The 21,185-nt window shown below is 38.8% G+C and overlaps 2 protein-coding genes across 6 annotated transcripts in view; both read right to left on the bottom strand.

The window, feature by feature from the left end:
- The window catches only part of opa1 (OPA1 mitochondrial dynamin like GTPase), a 37,763-nt gene extending 36,889 nt beyond the window's left edge, over positions 1-874 (bottom strand). For 2 of the 4 annotated variants that reach the window (XM_023263276.3, XM_023263274.3), the window contains exon 1: positions 706-874. In XM_023263276.3, coding sequence (XP_023119044.2) covers positions 706-734 — 29 coding nt within the window. In that variant the 5' untranslated portion in view covers positions 735-874. The remainder of the gene's footprint in view (positions 1-705) is intronic. The other 2 variants (XM_023263278.3, XM_023263277.3) reach the window with 1 other exon arrangement.
- Positions 875-3,035: 2,161 nt separating this feature from the next.
- atp13a3 (ATPase 13A3) overlaps positions 3,036-21,185 on the bottom strand; it is a 37,901-nt gene continuing 19,751 nt past the window's right edge. Inside the window, exons 10-34 of one of the 2 annotated variants that reach the window (XM_023263262.3) lie at positions 20,934-21,006; positions 20,008-20,139; positions 19,705-19,887; positions 19,025-19,182; positions 17,787-17,975; positions 17,517-17,578; positions 16,957-17,107; positions 16,153-16,272; positions 15,638-15,655; positions 15,068-15,221; positions 14,418-14,538; positions 14,018-14,142; positions 13,249-13,409; positions 12,452-12,580; positions 12,220-12,299; positions 11,938-11,980; positions 11,717-11,826; positions 11,222-11,318; positions 11,051-11,123; positions 10,744-10,921; positions 10,395-10,573; positions 10,208-10,296; positions 9,911-9,991; positions 9,027-9,119; positions 3,036-7,709 (exon numbers count right to left, since the gene is read on the bottom strand). In XM_023263262.3, coding sequence (XP_023119030.2) covers positions 7,512-7,709; positions 9,027-9,119; positions 9,911-9,991; positions 10,208-10,296; positions 10,395-10,573; positions 10,744-10,921; positions 11,051-11,123; positions 11,222-11,318; positions 11,717-11,826; positions 11,938-11,980; positions 12,220-12,299; positions 12,452-12,580; positions 13,249-13,409; positions 14,018-14,142; positions 14,418-14,538; positions 15,068-15,221; positions 15,638-15,655; positions 16,153-16,272; positions 16,957-17,107; positions 17,517-17,578; positions 17,787-17,975; positions 19,025-19,182; positions 19,705-19,887; positions 20,008-20,139; positions 20,934-21,006 — 2,997 coding nt within the window. In that variant the 3' untranslated portion in view covers positions 3,036-7,511. The remainder of the gene's footprint in view (positions 7,710-9,026; positions 9,120-9,910; positions 9,992-10,207; positions 10,297-10,394; positions 10,574-10,743; positions 10,922-11,050; positions 11,124-11,221; positions 11,319-11,716; positions 11,827-11,937; positions 11,981-12,219; positions 12,300-12,451; positions 12,581-13,248; positions 13,410-14,017; positions 14,143-14,417; positions 14,539-15,067; positions 15,222-15,637; positions 15,656-16,152; positions 16,273-16,956; positions 17,108-17,516; positions 17,579-17,786; positions 17,976-19,024; positions 19,183-19,704; positions 19,888-20,007; positions 20,140-20,933; positions 21,007-21,185) is intronic. The other variant, XM_023263263.3, reaches the window with a different exon arrangement.

Here is a 21,185-nt window from a genome sequence, read left to right on the forward strand (position 1 = left end):
AGTGGTCCCCATAATAACTTACCTGTATTAATCTATGCACAACACCATTTCATAACTTCCATAGTGACCTAGCTTTAAAGTAGCATAATACAGCATATTAGAATTCCTAATATTTTGGCTTTTGGTTCTGGTGTGCAATCCCAAGATTTTCAGTGACTCCATCTTGCCGACCCTATGAAAACTTTATGAAGGCGCCCATGAAGAAAACATAATTAAAGGTAACTTTAATGTTACTTGCCGGTAGTAGACGTTATAATTCGTCATATTATACGGCATGTATTACTACCAGGTTCCTAGCTAAACATACACTAACGGTGAATAAATGCAAGTCCTGTCAGATCATTGTGTGCTGTCAAACAAGTCAATTTATGTTAACACCCAAATGTCATGGTCAGACAGTCAAAAACACATTCACCAACACCCGGGTTAGCCACCTAGCTACTCAGTTAGCTGGCGAGCTAACGTCAACCTCCACAACAGCAGCACCGGCACCAATTATGTCACCAACAGGCTGTGGGTAGATGTTATGCATCCAGTTAGCCATCGCATGTTTTCAAAGCGAGTCTTTTCAATCAGCAGGGCAGCTACCGTTGTTTATCCGGAGCTAGCCTGCCTGTCCTCAGCTGTCAGGAGAAGCTACATATGTTTCCTCAGAGCACAGCTAGCAGCAGCTTTAATCTTTACCTCCGTCAAATGTTCACTCACCAGGCGGCTTTGCTCCCGACACGCAGCATGGTGCCGTTAACAGCGGCTAAACGTAAATCTCTGTCAAATTCACTCTTCAGGCACACTTTAATTCATCTTTCCAAATGGTACACATTTGCTTGCCTGTTAGGGCAGCTAACTAGCCCGTTAGCTAACAAGGACACAGCCAGAATGACAGTCCACTTCCTGTGAACGGTACCACCCCGAAATTAGCCCTGACAAAAAAAATAATAATCAGTCAATTGGTTCCCATGTTGTACGATAGTTTTTAAGATGTCGTTCATCCCAAATGATTACAGTATAATAGCTTCTCAGATGCTTCCTTCCTCCTCTGATTCAGGATGGTGACATCCACAACAGTTTGTACTAATGTCGTTTGTTATTTGCAATTTTTCCCCCAGGTGCAGCCCCAGTTTATGCCCTCATCATGAAGCTGTACGGTTCTGAAATCCACCATCAGCCCTGAAGACTAAACCCTACAAGACTTATGTACCTATCAAAACAGTGTAGGAGGAAATATGAACTTGTTATGTGTTGCATATATAGGAAAACCCTTTGTGAAATGAAATGAATCACAATTTGTAAAATCATTAGACAATTCAAAAAATAAATTAAATAAATATAAAGATCACAATGATGCCTTTATAAGACCAAAAGAGACAAAGTAGTGGCTTAGTCTTCATCTTTCAATTAGCCATGTTAAGCTCCATATAAGTGCACTGTGGGTTCTTAGCCTTAATATTTATTATAGTGAGATAAATTTTTCTAATTTATTTCTTCATTGTGGAGTTGTAAACCTTGATATTTGGATTACTTGGGTAAATTCACATCCTTGATAACACTGTGGGGTCTTGGCCTTTTTCAGGTGATCCATGGCAACAGCCTTCTTTTCCTATTGGAAAGTACTTTGGCTCTACAGCTGTTGCTTTAAATGTGATATGTATTAATATTAACAGTGGCTTGGCTTGACTTGCTACAATGCAAAAAAATAAATAAAAATAACCATCTCAATCAGCTGTGCTTTAATTTTCTGTAAGAACATCACCAATTAAAGGAAAGTGTACAATGTGGTGGAAAAATAGGCACCTGTCAGCTGCACTGGCACATTTAAATAAGCAAACTGCTAACATGATTGATAAAAATGAAAATTTGAATAAGCAGCTGTAGTTCAGACCTACTAAAGACAAACCGCACTGATACCCAGTTACATGCTGAGAATGTGCCCTTAGCTGAAGGTTAAATGCTGCACATTGTCATGTTCAGAGTCACACAGGGCAATCCAAAGATCTGTGGGTGTCACTCATTTTCAAAAGTACTATACAGCAGGAGAACACATTTTTGGTGCTGTTAAGAAACCCCATAATGTACACAGGACCTGTCAAGCCATTCGTAAGCTGTATTTGTGACACCATTGGAAATAGGTGCTGCTCACCACTGCAGGTGCATACTCAAAGCTCCAGTTTCAAAGAATCAGTAGATACGATTTTGCATCATCCGCTGTAAAATGCTAGTACCTCTTTACTCACCTCTTCACTTCTCTATCAGTGACAGTTTCTCGCTGTGGACAAATGTTGATGTTTTAATCTTCTCAGGGTGTGTTTGGTCTCCCCGACTGTGCTTTTCATACAAGTGATCTGTGTTTTCAAGGTCAGTGCTTACCTCCTTAAAAACTTTCAGTGTGACAGATGTGACATCTGACACTCATAATCTGTGTTTTCCATCATCACTATGCTACTTAGTGAGCAATGTTCTGCTAGTAACCTCAGGTACGTCCACATTTGTAAAGAGTAAACAATGGCTGCAAGTTGATTTAATTCAATAAGTCAATCGTCTTCTGAAGGCTGCTTCAAAGGAAAGACACAACTCAAGGTTCTTCCAAAGTCCACATTTCTTATTTCAAAGTATCAGAATGGGGCAATAAGGCATGTTTCAAGAGCCTTTGTTGAATAAGATATATGGTGCCTGAAATTCGAGAACACAATCTGTATAATCTTTGCAACCCTCCCATTTTCCACAATCCTTTATGTGCTGCTCATGTTTACATTTAGATGATCCCTGTCAGTTTATGAGGTATTTTGTGAAGACGGGTACTGCACCAATTTAAAGTGTGTAAAGTCTATAAAAATACTGGTTTCTTAAAGCTTAACCCTTTGATGCGCAGTGTGGGTCAGGAGATGCCCATTTTCCATTGAACTTGGGTCACTTTTGATCCATGTTGCGTATCAAAGGGTTAACCACTGAACATATAATTACTTTACTGTCGTTTCTGCAGCATTATGGTGTCACATTCATGTCCAACACAAGCAAATTATTCACAGACATGCAGAAGGCTGCTTTGAGAACATTTATTGAAAAGAAAGAAATCAAGATGAATCTGAAATACAATCCTCAGGGAAAATGAAATTAAAATAAATAAAAAATAAATTATAAAGTACAAAAGTTTTCAAAAAAATGTACATCTCTGCCAATAAAAAAAGAAAAAAAAAAACATAGCCCAGACAAGCCTCTTGCTGAGGTGAGGGAGCTGAAAAAAAAATAAACACACCAAATAATCTGTCCCGAAACAGTAGACATACAGATGGACTGCAATAAATGGTTTTAGCAACAGTATATTTTTATTCAGTTTGGGTTTCAAATTTTACTTCTTTTCCTCTCTTGATTACAGATAGACAGTTCCCTGAGGAAACAACATCCACGTGAGTCTTCATTTACTCGGCAGATTCAATCTAAATGCCATTCGATGGTTCATTTTAAATACATGATGTGAGTAAGAGGCCAATACCAACTGAACAGTCAGTATATGATGTACCTGTGTAAGAGCATAGAGGTTTCAGCATATAATCCATTGCTTTGAGACAGCTGTGTTACAATAAAAGGCAAAACTGTAGCGTAGAAGAGAAGCACTAGTAGTATTTACACTTCTTAAATTAAATTTTATGTATCAAGGTGCACAGTTAGGACACAGCTGAGACTGAATCTTTTTTGCTCCTAGCAGCAATATAATCACTTCTACAACGGATCGCTGATATCGAACAGCAATGCACATTCTGCTTGCCAATTACATTTCAATTTTACATGGATGCAAAAGGAGAGCTTAAAAAAAGATCTCCAAATAGAGTAAAATACACACATTGGATGATCAGAAAAAAAAGATTGTCAGATATTGCTTCAATTTTGAAAGCGCTAAGCGAAGGCGCCAAACATACTACAGTATATTCCCTTCTTGTGTCAGATTCTCAGATTAATACAAAGTATTGAAGCAAAAGAGAAGAAAACCAAAAGCTGACGGACAGATCTACTTTAGAAACCTCAAGAGACAAATTGCAGACAAAACTTTCCATGTACAATGGTTACAGTTCAGCTTCAAAGTCTAAAATAGACATTTGCTGCATTTTGTTTACCCAAGACAAAGCAAATACTGATGCACGTGCCCCGATCATACTTTGCAATAACTGATTGAAACTGTGAAATAAATGCCCAGGATTGATGCCCACATAAGAAAGATCCAAGATAAAGCAACTCCATAACAAAAGTGAAAGTACAAATAAATCCAACAGACAGTACAAATCAAAAGTAGACGACTGATTGTAACACAGTACCAAAAAAGTGGAAAAAGACACACCAGCCCTTTGATAATTCAAAAAAACATACATTTTATAACTAAATATTTTGACTTTTATGCTCACGCTAGAAATGTACATCTCATATATACAGATAAAATCCAACCTCTAATATTATTATCACCCCTTAAAGTCCACTTCTGCTGTGTCAAATCAATTGACAGCATTGACTACAGGCTAAAATTAAACTTTTCTCTTTTAATTCTCTCTACAACCAGCACAATTGCAATGAAAAGTCTTTGGAAATAAAATCAATAACTAGTATTGCATTGCATTAAATTTTGCTCTTTACACAACATTCAATCTTAGCCTCAGTAGGTATCTTGAGAAAAAAAAAAACACTGAATAATTCAAAAGCTGAGAAACTGGTGTGATTTATGGGACCAGTGTTTGGGTACATCAGCAACACAATCCAACAGACATAAGTTCTGATGACATACTGGATGAGAATTGTTCTGCGAACCACATTTTGCAATTCTCATCTGTACACATCATCACCACATCTGCATCATAACTATACATCCCCCTTTTCACGCTGACAATTTACCCACAAAATAATAAAGAACAATGCATCCATGGAAACTATAGTTACATGTTACATTTTAACTCATCCTGAACAGTGTAAAGCTCAAATGTCCTATGAATATTAAATGTTATTACATATATCTTACTAGACAATGTATTTTAGCAACTGAGCAACTTTAAAATCTTGTCATTACTAATATGATATTGGTATTACATGAAATTTGCTGTGATTTTGTTTCAATATTATGAATAATTAACGGACAAGATAAATGTGATGTGTTGTGACATACATGACAAAATGTCAGAAAATACAGCGCTGTTACCAGATGTATGAGACATAATTTACTTAGTTTTTGAAGGACAGCAAAATTACATTTAGTTTGACATTCTTTTGACATGGCGTCACATAACTACTAATAAGGACTCTGAAAATACTGAAGCTATACAATTCATGAAAGGTAGACTGCTATGCAAAGTATACAGTTATACTGACACTGGTAATCTGTTGCATGTGAGATGCAATCTTAGTTTTAAAGTGACACTTTACCACCATAAATCTCCCCTTTTAATCACTACCACAGAGCACTTGAATGTGGCTGTAAAAAGTTAGAAGTTTCTCCATTTTCATGGCTGAAAATGCAAATAAGAAGTCTTCAAACTTCTATTCAGGAGTGTAAACTGCTTCTCTAAAGCTCTGCTCCGTTTGCTCAGTATGTCATTATTGGAATCTGTTTCAACAGACTGAATTTCCGCCATCAGGTTTCATTAAGGAGGAAACTACAAACTTTAGAGCTACCTTCAAAGTCTAGCGAGTCTAATGAGTGAGTGTCAAAGAACAGATTTCAGGGAGCATCACTTTAGAAAGTCAAAGGAAGAGCAGTGAACATAAGATATAGCCCTTAACACTCTATGCAGGTAGTCTATGTGTACATGAATACAGCTGCGTATCTGCATTCAGTTTATGCAGGGTGTGCTGTTACATGGATGCTTTGAAATAGCCAAAGTAGCAGGCAGATGAGATGCACAATTTCTTGCCTTAATTTACTCTGTGTCACACTTATAATCAATCTTCCACAGGAAGAAATCTTCTTTAAAAAAGGAAATTGAAGTCGTACTTCTGACTTTCTGCAGCTAATCTCTAAGGAGTTTGAAGATGTAGGATGCTTTGATTCATATGGTCTCATGCATGTGGTTAATTGTCCAAGATAACTGGCCAGACGCATGCAGTTTCTGGTGCAGATTTTTCTTGTAGTACAGTGATGGTAATGTAAATGCTGCTTATTTCTACAGTAATGTTGTATATTCGTAGTAATAGTTCTACTATTGCAACCATCAAGTGTTCAGATCATGACGACAGGGAGCTGGCTTCATGCAAGTCTTCGTGTGTTTTCTGCTGACTAGACATGGTTCATAAATGCAAACACAAGGTTAAGAGTTTGTAGCAAGTTTGTGATGAGTGTACAAAGCGCACTACGTACTAGAAAATATATTCTGACAGATGGAAAGTAGAGACAAGTTTGCTGGTAAATTACTTTTACTATTAGTGAGGCAAAGCAGGATGGACTGAGAGGTCATGTTGGTATTAGCATATGATGCTAACACTTACAAAGACAGAGTAATTGTTAGCATGACATATTAGCATTAATGTAAAAGTACTGTAAAGGTTGATAGGAACTCAGTCATGAATTTAGGGTTTTTAGTGCCGTTACTATTTAATATTATCAGCACTAAAACTCATTTGACTCGATCCTCTGGGGACCATGAATGTCTGTCCCACATTTCATACTCTGGGTCAACAGATCAAAGGATCCCAGACACAAATATGGCTAAAAAGCTGAGATGACATCTGTCTTTTTGTTTTTGTAATTCTCTTTTTTATTTATATCTAATCCTATCTTTGTTAAAAACCCCTACAGTTAAACATAGACACAATGGACGCCTTGCCACAAGTCCCAGCCTGCACCAGTACATTTGTCTTCCTCACTGTTCTCTTAGAGTCATTTACTTGTTATTTTATACTCCAGGTCCTAACTGTTTATAAAAGCAGTGACCAAATTATGAGGAAAAAAGCTAATGAAATCTAAAGACCTTGTTAATTAAAAAAGTAATTACTTCCAGCATTCAACAACAACAACTTCCATCCGGCAGAATAACTATATGGATATGGCTTTGAAGTGTAGTGGGACTTTCTCTCTCTTGCTCTCTAGTGAGGGGATGTTAAACCTGTATTGACAGTCGATCTGAAAGGTTCAATGCACAAATCTGACCTGGCAAATCAGCCTTCCTCCCAGCCCAAGCCAAATGCTGCTCAGCTTTGGTGACCAGACATTGCAGTTGAGAATGGGATTTGAACATGATGGCAATTATGTTTAAATGACATTTCATGACATGCAAATGAAACCTGAGAGCGTGTGATGGGGTGAGCCAGACAGAGAAGAGTACTGAAATAACTAAACCTTAATTTTTTTGGTACTTGTGTGTAATCTAATGGTTTTTGCAGTAAAGCTGCAATATTGCAGGACAAGATGTAAGAACAGTGAAGACAAGCAATCCGGTGACACTTTCATTTAAATAGGTTGAATAGGTATTTACTAAACACACCTTGTATGCATGTCTCCATTATGAAAGGTGGAGACTGGATAGTTGTAGGCTGTGGGGATGCTAGGAGTTGATCATGATCTGATAGGTAGAGCCATTTTCTGGGCGTGGCTTGGCCTCAGTGGTGGTCGTTGGCTTTGGAGGCCAGTCGGGATCCACGCTGAGCTCCTGGGCCAGATGCATGTAGCGAGCCTTTGGCATCATCTTGCGTGGACAGCAGAGCCGAGACAGACACTTGTACCCTCGCAAGTCAATGACTCCCTGAAAGTATCACGGCGCGAAAGATAAAGAGATGAATTAAACCAAAATGTCACAAGGGGAAGAAAGGGAGAGACAAAAGACTCCATGAAATGGTGTCATGCTTTGTTCTAATTTTCTAAACAACTTTTACCGACAAATCAGACAGTCACATGCTACGACAGCTGTAACATGCAAAATATAAAACTGAACAGGCGCAACTGGATTTGCAATATGCATGCATAATTCTTTACAACAGTAAACCGCAAAAGTTTGCATGCATGCAAGTCATTCAAAACAAAATTCAGCATGATAATAGTTTAAAGGAGTTGGCATTAGACAGCTTAAAGGCTGAGCCTACTCCTTAAAAACAAGCTCATGGAGTCAAAGATCAAACAAACCGAGGATTCCACAGCAGATCTTTGCAAATAAAAAAAAATGATAAATGAATAAAATTTGATTGATTAACCCTTCAATGACAAAGACATTTAAGTTTTGACCGCTTCAATTTTAAACATATCGTACTTGATGGGGAAACTAACAGCTAGCAGGGAAACTAACAGATAAGGGCAGGAAACAGAGCTCATTAGGGCCACAGACTGGAACTGGAGGCAAAGTAGACAAGGGAAGAAGAATGGGAAGCAATGGGAGGTATCCAAGGCTTGGAAACGGTTAAAAATTTAATATGCTGTTATAATTTCTTCCATTGCAGTTGTTAACTATGATGTATAGTATATAAGCACATATCGAAACTTGACACATACTTACAGAAAATTCAATCAAACTGCATTGCGATGAACATCTCCACCTTAACAGTTTACTTCACAAAGAGGACGGTGATGTTGCTTTAAATATCATCATTGCTGGAATCTAATGACTTCTTCTGCTACTTCTCATATTTTCTGCAGCTGATTAGAAAAGAATTTATGCTATAGTTCCAATAGCCAACCTCATGGACCCAAGACTGCTTCCTGTCTCATGCCAACACATTCTGACTGACAACTTTAATTTTCTGAAATTTTGAAACTAAAACAACTGTGCAAATGCCCTCCTTTCAGCAACAATCTGTAGCTTTATATTTGAAAACACATTGAGATTTTATCCAGAAAAATATTGGTCTTTGAGTCAGATTGTGACGGTTATCACATCCTGAACACGGAGGCATCGAGGGGGACACAGATCAGAATGAGACTGGGGTCTTGCACATGCATGTTTGGTTAGCAGTTACATTAGAAAGGTGTGCTCCGCAACATTAGAGAAAGAAGTGGGGACAGAGAGAGGAAACACCACACAAGAGGAAAAGGAAAAGGGCTAGAGAAGAAGGTGGCAGATTTTCCCAACCTGTGGTGTCGGGGCAGCAGGGGTGACGCCAAAGTTGCCTTGTTTGTCTCGGCTGAACACAAGCTTCCATAAGACGATGTCAAGGATGAAGGTCTATGGAATAGCGCAGTGGGCAGGGGAAAGAATTACAGAGAGGCTAATTTGATTGCACATAGCTCCTGCTATTGTTGTTGCAGAGAGGTGTTTAACTGGTATCTAGAGCCACACTGTACCAGAGCTTTAAGATAGCACGTAACTTTTTCTTCCAGTAAGCTGTGTGTTAATCATTACATGTGAGGTTAAAATTGAATTAAATTAGTAAGAAGAGAGTGCATGGATGCTATAGTCTCAAAATAATGCAAACTGTGCTGAATTTTTTGATCATATGCAGAATCATTCTGGTTGCCTTTTTAAATTCACTTAAAAGGTGAAAGGAAAAAGCATTATCTGGGGTCTATGCTAAGCAGTGCACGTATGCAAAGGCAAACATCTCAAAGGGAGAAAGAAACATCGAAACGCTGTTCCACTGAGTCAGCAGGAAAGCATAAGTTACACAAAGTTGTGCAGTTGTACAGACAAAAACTTACAAAGGATCTGTCTATTGAAAAAAAAAGACAAGACAAAAATATGCTACTTTGCAAATTTTCAGAAGCCCTGCAAAGGCATACATTTCACATGAAAATGTTTATAACAATCACATGCTTGTAGTATTAACTATTACAGATACTGTAGTTTGTCTCTTCAATGGCAAGATAGTTTCACTTTACAACATAATGTCTTTTAACGACGCAAGATTGATCCTGCTGTCCGACTAAATGAGACAAAGATGAGCACACTGCATGAAAAAACAAAAACTGAACATGAGAAAAACATCTATTGTTACCGTGCTGTTGTGTGTGCCTTACCTCAACCAAAACAGACACGGCCGCATTGACCAGGATGATGAAGAAAAGTTTTAACCTCCAATCAAATGGGACACAAACAATCTGTACAGACAGAGAAACATCTATAACTCTGCTGACAAGAGAAACCGTAAAAGTGATTATTATCAACACTGTTTTGAGGCTTTGTGTGTCTGCAGCACTTTAGTTAGTTAAATCTTGATGGCATTACAGACTAAGGCCTTTATATAATGATAAAATATAAAGAGAATAAAGGTCACACTTGAGCTGAGTGAGGCTGTATATTTAATGTCTTCCTACCTCTAGAAACTCGTCAATGCTTTCGATAGGGTGGAACATGATGAACAGCAGGAAAATATACAAACTCACGGCCGACACCACAAAAGGCCCTGCAGAAAGGACACACAAGCACAAAATTACAGTGTAGAAAAGTAACTGTAACCAGTTTTAGGACACTTTCATTGCTGTTTAGAAGCAACTTTCTTACAGTTTTTGTAGCTCGGCTGCCTGAATGGTTTGCCTTTGGAGAAAACGATGGCAACAATGAGGTACTGGAAGCAGGAGACGTAGAAGAGGCTGGTGTTTTCAAAGTTTTGAATGTTGTGGTCATCTATCTCTGTGTCGTTGTGGTCGGACACATTAATGTGTGATGTGAGGTTGCAGACACTGAGAAGGGACGGAGGAATATTTTCACATTGTTGCTAACATACAAAATATTACTGTTCTGGATACTTATTTAAATGAGACTATTCTTAAATCAAATCCAGCCAACAGTGGTGGCATGAGGCTTTGCTGCTTGGGAGGTGCACGTTAGAAAAAAGACATTAGCTGCTCACTCTGTAAGTGGCATCCAGACTGTGTACCAGGGCTGCTGTCGGACCCAAAGGAATGTAATGGTCTGGAAGCCCAAGCAGATGAGGATCTGGGTCAGCACAGAGAACAGAAGAGGCCCTGAGATCAGACCTGACGGAGGGCGTCGCGACACCAGTTCTTTCCAGGCTGGATTCAGACTCACTGAGGAGGAGCAGAATAAATGATGAAGATGAGCAGAAAAGGGACATTTCAGGTGATGAGAAACAGCTTAACATCATGAAAACAAAAAGTTAGGGGGGTAAAAGAAACCCAAGTTTTTTTTGGACTTACTGGTGAAGACAATAAGAAGGATGATAGCAATGTCGATGAAGAGGAACTGGAAGTCTCCAAGGTTACTTAGGATCTAATAAAACAAAGATAACAGAGAGTACTGATCAGATAAATTCATGGAATCTCATTGATTTCACAGTTACTGTTGATTGTTGAGGCGGTATTACGTACAGAGTAGAGGAGGGTGACGCTGATGTACTGGATGATGCTGTAGAGGGCCATGAACTTGAACACACAGAAGGAGGTGATAAGAGCAGCACGTCCCTCCCTGTAACAGCAAGAAAACACTGTGTCATTTCTCTATCCAACACAGAACTGGGAAATTACAGTTTCCTCCCATAGGTGTGAGTAATCTGTTTATTTGTGTGTATAAACTATATGGTATAGTATTGTCATATACACAATGGGCACTATAAGAAGCTTAAAGTGACATGGACAAGACCAAACTAAACACTGTGAAATTTTTCAACCATGACAACACAGCCGAAATCCTAAAGGACCATAAATACATATTATTAGAAAATACAGTATCTGCTAAATAAGTCAATTTGTCACACTAATAAACAGTTCATGTTTCTGATATCAGCAGATATCAACAAGTCATGCCTTTTCAATTATGCACATATTTACAGAACAGAATGTAAATAAAAAGAAAGAAAGGAAAACCTGATGAGACTAGGAACACAGGAGATATTGGGGGTTCTTGAGGTGAAAGGAGAGGCTACTGAGGCTTCGAGCTCTGACAGAGAGATCCCACCATGAGCCCTCTTCAGAGCCTGGGTGAAGGAAGACAGAAATAATGCTTATATACACTGTGCAACCAATATATGGCCATTACTACCAGTTACTATAATAACAGAAAATGCTTTTATGGTTGCTGTACGTACCCCACAGTCATTGGCTCCATCTCCGCACATTCCCACAAAATAGCTGCAAGCAAATAATAAAGACTCAGAGTTCAATGTCATCTCTAAGTGTTTAGACAAAAAAAGTCATTTTATCTTTTTGTCAATTCAATTTTTTTTCTAGTTTTGACAGAAATGTGCTTCTACCACTCCACATTACATACCTATCAAGCAGCAAACATTGGGAATACAATAATAAATATTCAGAGACTGATCAACAGTATTTTTTCAAAGCTGCATCATGTGGATGACTGAAATGCTCACTCTACTCCTTGCAGTGCCTCAATGAGCTGGGTTTTCTGGTCGGGAGCCATTCTGGCAAACACTGTCCCATGCAACACTAACTGCAAAGCAATAAAAACAGAATAAAAACAGCTAAAATATTAAAAATCATGAAAAAAAAAATTCCTCGGAACAGTAGGACCAAGTTTTACATTTATTTTCTCCAGCTGCAGAAAATATTGAGTCTTTTGTAATTATTTAGGAGACGCCATACCTTCTGAAGCATGTCAGGGAAATGCTCGGCGATTACAGCAAATGATTTTCCGTTCATGGCGAAGTGGTACAGTTCTTGTGTTTTGGGCTCATCTACGTGACATACATCCTCCAGGCTTATGTTCACCTCCTGTTAAAAGTAATGCAAATATGGTGTAGAGTCAGCACATTATAACATAAGAATATAGGAATCAGTATTTTACTAGAGAGTTGAACGAATTTTTCAAACTCTGTTAATTAAGGATTACATGGTTGTCATTTTTCATATTCAGTGGCTATGCTGGACAGCATTATGTAAATAAATGTATTTTGGTGTCAAAACTTCTGTCTTCTCAAAACACTGAGGAAAGAACTGAGTCAGCAACTATGATGATCCTTTCCAGCATTAAAATGTCATCTAATCCGTAAACTACTGCTTTAAATACTACATCATGACTGATATCACTCAATGAAAACGAAATGCTGGAATAGATGTCACAGATGGAGGACACCTTTTAACAAAAAGACACTTAGTGTTTCGTACACAAGATATCTTTCAGTCTATATATCACCAATATGTTCAAGTTTGTTTGGTTCTTACATTATTAATAAAAGGAAAAGACATGAAAAAGAAAGTTTCAGTGTCTGGATGAACATTTGTTCTACACATGGGGTTAAAATCATCTTTCCAGATTGTAAAGGTGCCTGTTTGCCTTATTGTGTCTCTGAGTTTGTTGGCCATCACCTGTTGCTTCTACTCTATAAGTAACATCAGCGCTGTGTGTTATATTTGTGTTAGTATTAGCCCCATCACTTCACCTCAAGGCGAGATGTCTTGGTAGGTTTGTCAGCATATCTCCAGGTGATCTTGGCTGCTTGTCCATCATGGGGAGGGATGGCATCAGCGATTATGACTGTGTCCTGGGGAGGGATCATTCCACAGTCCCGGGCCACAGAGATAGCGGTCAGCATGTTGTCACCTGCAAAGGGGACAGAGATCCACAGAACCTCAAAGTCAAATCAAAGCTAGTTGCTTTTCCCGCAAACTTTTCTGATTATGTTTTTAGATTTACTGTCAACCAAAACACTCAAACTTCTGACCTGAAGGCCACCCAGGAGAGTCAAATGAATTAAAAATCCTATAAATAAATAACAACTTAGACAGCAAAACTTTGCCTGCCTGTGACTGAGAGTAGATATTGACTTGAAACAGAAGCTCAGTTACATTCCAAAGTGACCCTATCAATTGAGTTGGAGAGGAAGCCTGAGTTTGAAATAGCATCAAGTATGTGCAGCTCATGAATCAGTCATAATTTCAACTTTACGGTGACATGTTGTATGACAAACTGACCTTTTCTTTTAAGGCAAATTGACCTCCAACCTCAACTAAAAACATTTTATGGTTGCAGGCACATTGAGTAAAAAACAGAATGTAGTCAAGGGTTGGTGTTTGGGTGATGACACTTCAAGAGGGGTAACCAGCTACAAAGATAAACATTGAGTGTACATGTACAGGAAATTATTTGCACGACTGTGAGTCTTTTCTCATTATTGACTGTAATGCTGCAAAATATTGGTTTGTTCTCACCAGTAACCATGACAGTACGGATGTTGGCCCGATGAAGATCCTGCAGCACTCCCGGGGTTTCTGGCTTCAGCTTGTTCTGCATGATGATAAGACCAAGGAACTCCATGTTTGCCTCGATGTGATCCCTAGTTCAAAGACAAATACACACACATTTGTACGCATGTATCAACGTACCTAAAACAGGAATACAACTCTTCATGCTAAATCACTTTACTTTTGAGTAAGTAAGAGTCCCTTCCCCTATTTTCCTTATATAGACTATTACTAAAGGAATGCAGACATGACTTTTTAATGTGAGCAGTGTGAAGTAGCATGCTAAAAAGATCCAGCAGTCTTCAGCTTCAAGTTCTCAGGATAGGTTTAAAATGAAGTTTTATAGCAACAAAATACAGCACACTACCTGTTGATATTCTGGACCTTGTGCCAGGTGAGTTTGGATTCAAGTCGGCGATGAGCCAGAGCAATGACTCTAAAGCCCTGCTTCGTGTAGCCCTCCAAAACCTCTGCAAAGTTTTCTGGCACTGAAAGTTGAAGAAATAAGTACATTTAGACAGGCAAAAAGCAAAGAACATGTAAGAAACTGCTGTGGATTTTACACTCTGGTCAGATTTCTTCTCAACACGTTTGATATAGCACAAAAACAAACCATTAATTCTTGAGGTGACTCTACACAAGTATTAAATATAAATTGTGAAAAATGGCTTAAAAATGTTGGAGATTTGCTCTGTTTAGTTAGAAGTGACCTACTTGGAAAGGTTCAGTGTTGCCTGTGCACCTCAGCTGAGCCAAAAAACAAAATGCTTTATGAGACTTAGTGACATTGTTCACATCACAAGGTACTTGGCCCATTGTTCAAATTCCAATAAATAGTTTTTGAGACGCTGAGCTTTATTGTAGACAAAGAGGAACAAAAAATAAAATCTAACTGGATTTGAATTGACAACACTGATGTGCCACATCTCCCAGAACAACAGGTAGAAACAAGGCCTTTCTAAAATGTTTTACAGTTGCAATGGTTACCATAGCAGCTACAGTTTCTGGGTACCTCACCTGTCTCTTTCTTGCAGAGACCAGCCACCACCTCTGGAGCCCCCTTCATGTAGGCATCCATACGTTTCTCCCCCAGTAAGCGAGCTACCACACTCATCCTCTGAAGCGCAGAGGAGAAAGGAAACTGGCGCACAATACCTATCTCATACGCTGACTGCACACACACAGACATCCAAACAAAACAGCAGCTTTTATCAGAACAAAGCAACAAAATATTCATCTGCTCAAATAGAAGAGATGATAATACAAATAAAAGAGCAAGTATTAAACAATCTAAAGGCTTTGATGACAAAGTCATGAATGCTACAGAGATTAGAGCCTATTTCATACACAGTGAACAAAAACATGCTTCATTTTACAATTTTAAGCTACCTTTATATTTGACTAGTCACTATGAAGTTTGTCAGCTTCTTAAAATATTCTTTGAAAGCCTCATTTTAAAATGAAAACTAAATGAACACTATGTAAACAATTGAAGACACTTCATTCTAAAGTTTATAATTCTTTAAAAGGGGATTGTGAATGAAGTAATTTAACTACTATATTTTTAAAAAGAAGCAGGTTACTTACCGAGAGCTCATAGAGTTCCTATAATAAAAGAAAAAAAATGAAACCAAAATGTGAAAACAAAAAATACAGCTGTAAAGATTAAATATATGTTGCTGTTGTGCTATCATGGTATATTGAGGCTATTTAGATGCACAAGAACATCTGGTTTAGATTTCTGGATTGCAGGTCGAGCGATTATCGCGTGGTCAGTTATTGGAGCCGATATATTACAAGTGTATTTTACAGTACAATCTACACTTAAATGTTAAATGTAAAAGTTCTCCTTTAATTACACTTATGTGAAATATAATGAATAAAAGTATTTCGACAACATTTTGTGCTTAAGATTTTTTTTTTTTTTACTACAAATCATTTCCACATATCAGTCTCCTTGATGATTAATAAGCACTACTGGCCCTGAAAAAAACTGCATCATTTGCACCCTACGCTGGATAGATTTATTCATAAAATTTTTAACTTTTTTCCAGACAGAAGGCCTCTGGTTTTCTGTTGAACAACTGCGTTGCTGTACATACCATGTCCTGTTCTGGTGATACAGCAGGCTCTGGGGGCAACAACTGCTTTGGTGGTCGAACTACAGTAGGCATGATACGATTGTGTAGAGATGTTTCCTCCTCCGTGGCCTCCTCCAGGATCTGGGCAAACAAAAATAATGAAAAGAACAAAAAATGCAAAAGGGATCAGACAACAGTAAAGCCTTTTTTAGACATGGTATATGTAACATTATTGGCTTTTTAAGTCATTAATACCAAGAAAAGCCAAGATTGTCCTGGAGAGGAAAAGTAATATTTGACATCTAATAGTGAAGTCCAGACAGTCCAGGAAGTCGTGTATAATGTATAACCCTCACTGTCTGTTAACAGTCTTGTCTCTTCTACGGTCCTGTTAAACCACTGGTTATCTTTTTCTTGGTGTGAACGGAGAGCACTTCTCTTATCTCAGGATCTCCATCATTGTTAGTGCATTCATGCAGCCTTCAGATCTGTGCTGCGACTGATACAGTAACCGTGGTACCAAGTTCAATCAATTAAGACTTTTATGTGACTGAAAGGTATTCAGCCTGCCTATTAACAGAAAGGGTGTATGTAAAAAAGACGTTTAGGAGATAGGGTAGGAGAAAACGTAAATATTTAGCCTGCTATCTTTTGATTCCCTATCTCTGTTCAACACACACAGACAGGGACCCGAAATACAAAATGGATTCCAAGTTGTTGTTCGTTTACCGATGACAACAACAACTTTTAAAGGTGACCGGAGGAATTAATTTGCCACCGTGCTGCCCTCATGTGAAGCTTATGGATAGACACAGAGCAACTCACCCAGCCTGTAGCCTCAAACATTTTGAGGTCTAGCGGGTCTCCAGACAGCTGGCCTTCTATTTTGGTAAGAGAGTGGCAGGTGGCCATGCAAGCCACAAACTGGGACTTGACAAGATTCTCCTTGTAGGCATTTTCCTCTGACAGGTGGAAACTGGAGAGACAGGAGAAGGAAATGGTGGACAAAGAAAGTTAAGTTTTTACTCTCACAAAAAGATTACGAGGTGCAATGAAGAAAAACTGACAGTGTGGATTTTATGTTGTGAAACACGTTATCTCAAGATGAAAATGTAAATGCTTATACCACTGATTCATGCTACAGAATCACCCCCAACTGCTCAGAAAAACGTCAGCATTTGCAGGGATTTAAATCTTACTTTCAGCAAAATATATTTCAGTTCATTTCACATCCTTTCCCCAAGGTAATCAGTAAAACAACATCAGCTTACCAATGGCAAAAATAAAACACTGACTTCACATTTCCAAAGCTTCACTGGGAAGCAGCCAAAACCTATCATAACTGGTAGTTTCACATTTTCAAATTTAAGTTCAGACCAACTTACCTGCCATTCTCAACTCTCTGGACTCCCCACAGATCTAATCCATCTTCAGTCAGAGTTCCAGTCTTGAAGAAGAAAAGACAAGAAATACAATCAAATTCTACTTAATCAATTCTAATTGATCTTTGTGTGTAATTATTCATTTCTTCATATAATTTGGTACCAAACTAAACATCGACAACATGAGTTCAGTTGCTCAATGTTCTACTTCAACTACTGTTCATGTCACTGTGCTTTATATTTCTCCTAAATTTACATAAGTATGAAACTCACTTTGTCGAAGCAAACCAGATTGATCTGCCCGCAGATATTGATCCTCTGTGGGCTGATGCAGAAAATGCCGATGCGTTTTAGGCGTCGCTGCGCATACACAATGCCAGCTGTCATGGCGGCTGGCAGTGCTGGTGGCACAGTGATGGTGATGATGTCCAGGGACTCGATGATGATGGTTTTAGCTGGCACCTGGCAGAAAGAGGAAAAATGATTAGACTTTTACACGTTTGATAATCTTTTTGTCTTTAGCTGTCACATCGCAAGATATAAATGTGCATTTGGACAACCAGCAAGGGTTCATGGTTTATCCTTACTTAACAAAAAATCCAAAGTACTAATTCAATCTGAGTGATTCGTCTGTTGCTAATCCTACAGTCAAAGACAGCGGGTGACTGACTCTCAGAAAGAAAAGCTTTTCCATATTTCACTGGTATCTGTTTTAAAAGGTATTGAATGAACAATAGAAATTATATGACTGTAAAAATCAAATTTTCCTCACACTTTTTGAATCATATTTCCCCTCAAGGATTAACAAAGTATTTATGTTTCTATATTTCTATTCTTAAGTCAAAATCTTCCCTCATGGATGCAACTGTAGCAACTAAGATGTACCTGTACTCGCTTAGGGTGACATAACAAGAGCCCTGCAAAGTCTCTCAAGCCAACACCATGGTGGAAATATTCTGTGGAGTTGGCAGACCAAACCAGGGCCAAAACAACGATCACGGAGCACGATTTGTCAGATGGTGGGAACAATGACTCCAGTGATATGCTGTGAAATTCTATGCTAACATGCTAGCAAAAAGAACATCATAAGCTGATCAAGGCTCTGTTACTGTGAATGACTCTGCCATGTAGTGGGAAAAAATCTCTTAATTCTCTTAAGCCTCTGCCACAGTGAGCCGGTCAGTGGTCAACAGATTAAACTGTTACACTGAGTGACCAGCTTTCAGGTCTGATTGTTAAGGTACATGTAAGAAACAGGGCACAACTTAAATAGTTTGTGCTTGGAAAAAAAAAAAAAAACACACATTATAAACATCAATTACATTTTTTTAAATTAGTTGTGTATATAAATAATGCATATTGTAAAAACAATGTATTTTTTATGATTGTACATCAACAGAGAGACAGAGCCAGCAAATGCTATCATTGTCTCATGTCTCTCATTCCCCCACAGAAACCCTCAAACAGAACACTGCATTTGTTTCATCTGCCCCCGTTACCTCCTACATTACCTTGTTCATGATACTGAGGACAATAGAGTATACGAAGCCGATTCCAGCCACAGCCACCAAACACAACAGGAAGAGGTAGGCATCACGGTACAGCTTGAAGTCGGTGGGTTTGGGATAAAGGATGGAGCGCACCAGCTGGCCTTTGGCTGTGCTGAAACCTGGATAAAGAAGTCTCAGGTCAAAGTTTTTTTTAAATTATGTTATGCTTTCCTTTCATCCTATCCGTTGAGATACGGCTTTGGTGACGAAAGTCTTCTCAAGAAAGCTCATATGAAATGTGACTAACACATATTTAGCAAATCATATAAAGCACTGGCAGCCTGAGTGAAAATAAGATTACCTTTCTCTGAAATTCTCCATACGCTATTGTAACAAGGAATTTAAGGGCTTAAAGGTTGCTTCTGAATATTGTTAGTCTGTCATTGTTTGTCTGTGGAAAAGTCAACTTCAGTCAGCTTCAATCAGCTACCTTTAGGGAAATAGCATCTTAAGCAAAACACTGAAGTCACTGTCGGATGCAAGATTACACAAGAGGTGGTACCAGCTCAGAAGAACACATATATATTGACATTAAATGCCTCACTATTACAATTAAAGGTCCTAAAAAAAGAGTTATAGACTTAAAGAACAAATTTACACTATAATATTAAAGCTCCTAAAATCTTGGCAGTCAGACCGACCTGTGCGGACAACTACAGCCTTGACCAGTTCGCCTGTGTAGAAGCGGGTTTGGATCACATTGGTGCCACAGAAGAGTGTATGTCTCTTGTGCTCCTCTGTGTTGTAGGCACTATAAGCCTCCTCCCCCCTCTCCCCTGGGCCTGGGTTTGGGAGGTTGGTCTTTGTCACAGGAACGCTCTCACCTGATGAAAGGTAGATTTAAATTACATAGGGTTGCAGGAAATGTACAGGACAAGCAGTTTGCTATTTGGAAATTACATAGGAAAATTTTTCAACATGAGTTTACGAAGTTGTTGTCTAACCTGTGAGCATGCTTTCATTGACTATGCATGTGCCGCTGACCAGCACAGCGTCACATGGCATGATGGTCCCATTGCTGGGGATGACTATCACATCGCCGGGCACCAGGTCAGTAGACAAAATCTCTTCAATATCTGCAAAGAAGGCGGGAGCATCAGTGGTAGAATGAGACAAATGTGTGCATTAAATACAAGCAGGTGATGAGCATCATGGGTGATAAAACACAAGATAGAAAATAAGTGTGAAGAAAGGTGAAAAGTGTGTTTGCCAACAATAGCAGATGGTGGACAGGGAGGGGCATGAGGAAATATTGTGTGTATCAGGCTCAGAGTCTTGTTCAGCACATCTTTCATTACTCACACCTCTAGAGGTAGCAGGAAAAAACGCTGAGGCATCACAACAGTGGCCAGTGCGATAAATGGACACATAAACAAAAATTAAAGCTATGTATGAGCCTCAACAGCAAAGCTTGATTCTAAACACGAGCATAGTGTTCTCCTTTGGACAACTCCTGAATTTATTTTCTTTTGCTACAGGTCATAAGACACCTGATGATATTGTCAGTGGTTCGGAATCAGACATCGTTTTAAAAGGTGTTCAGACATACAACGGCACGGGCAGAACCATGAAAAACAGCTTTGAATATATGGATATGCTACACCCACTGTCTCACATACACTCCCTCTCCCTAACTCTGCAGAGTCTCCCTGTAGCAGCCATCTGGAGGACAGCCATGGTGACTGTGTAATTGAGTCTGGCCCAGTGCAGAAGCGGAAAAATGTCGACTGTCAGGTTTGGTTTGGAAAGCATTCTCTCGAAAAGCAATGAAGTGAACAGAGCTACACATGCTGTGCTACTATTTAAATGACTCTACAAAGGAAATCTGCAAAAAAAAGAAAGGAGACAAAAACAAAAAAGTCTGACAAACCATTATTGGCTCGGCATACAGACACGCGGACAATACTGTGAGCTGCCACCATGTCGTGAAGCATGACGTATTGCTGAAGAAAGAGAAGAAAGAAAACAGGAGTTAAAAACTTTTACAGCTTCTTGATTCCCACCAACACCTGTGTGACTACAGGAGTGTTTTCATTTGAATTTGTGAGCTATGAGTCCAGGGGCAGCAGACCATGTGCAGATGAGCCTTTATGTTGGCCTGAAATCCCTGGATTAGACATGA

Source organism: Amphiprion ocellaris, chromosome 2 (assembly GCF_022539595.1).
Source record: "Amphiprion ocellaris isolate individual 3 ecotype Okinawa chromosome 2, ASM2253959v1, whole genome shotgun sequence".
Lineage (NCBI taxonomy): Eukaryota > Metazoa > Chordata > Actinopteri > Pomacentridae > Amphiprion > Amphiprion ocellaris.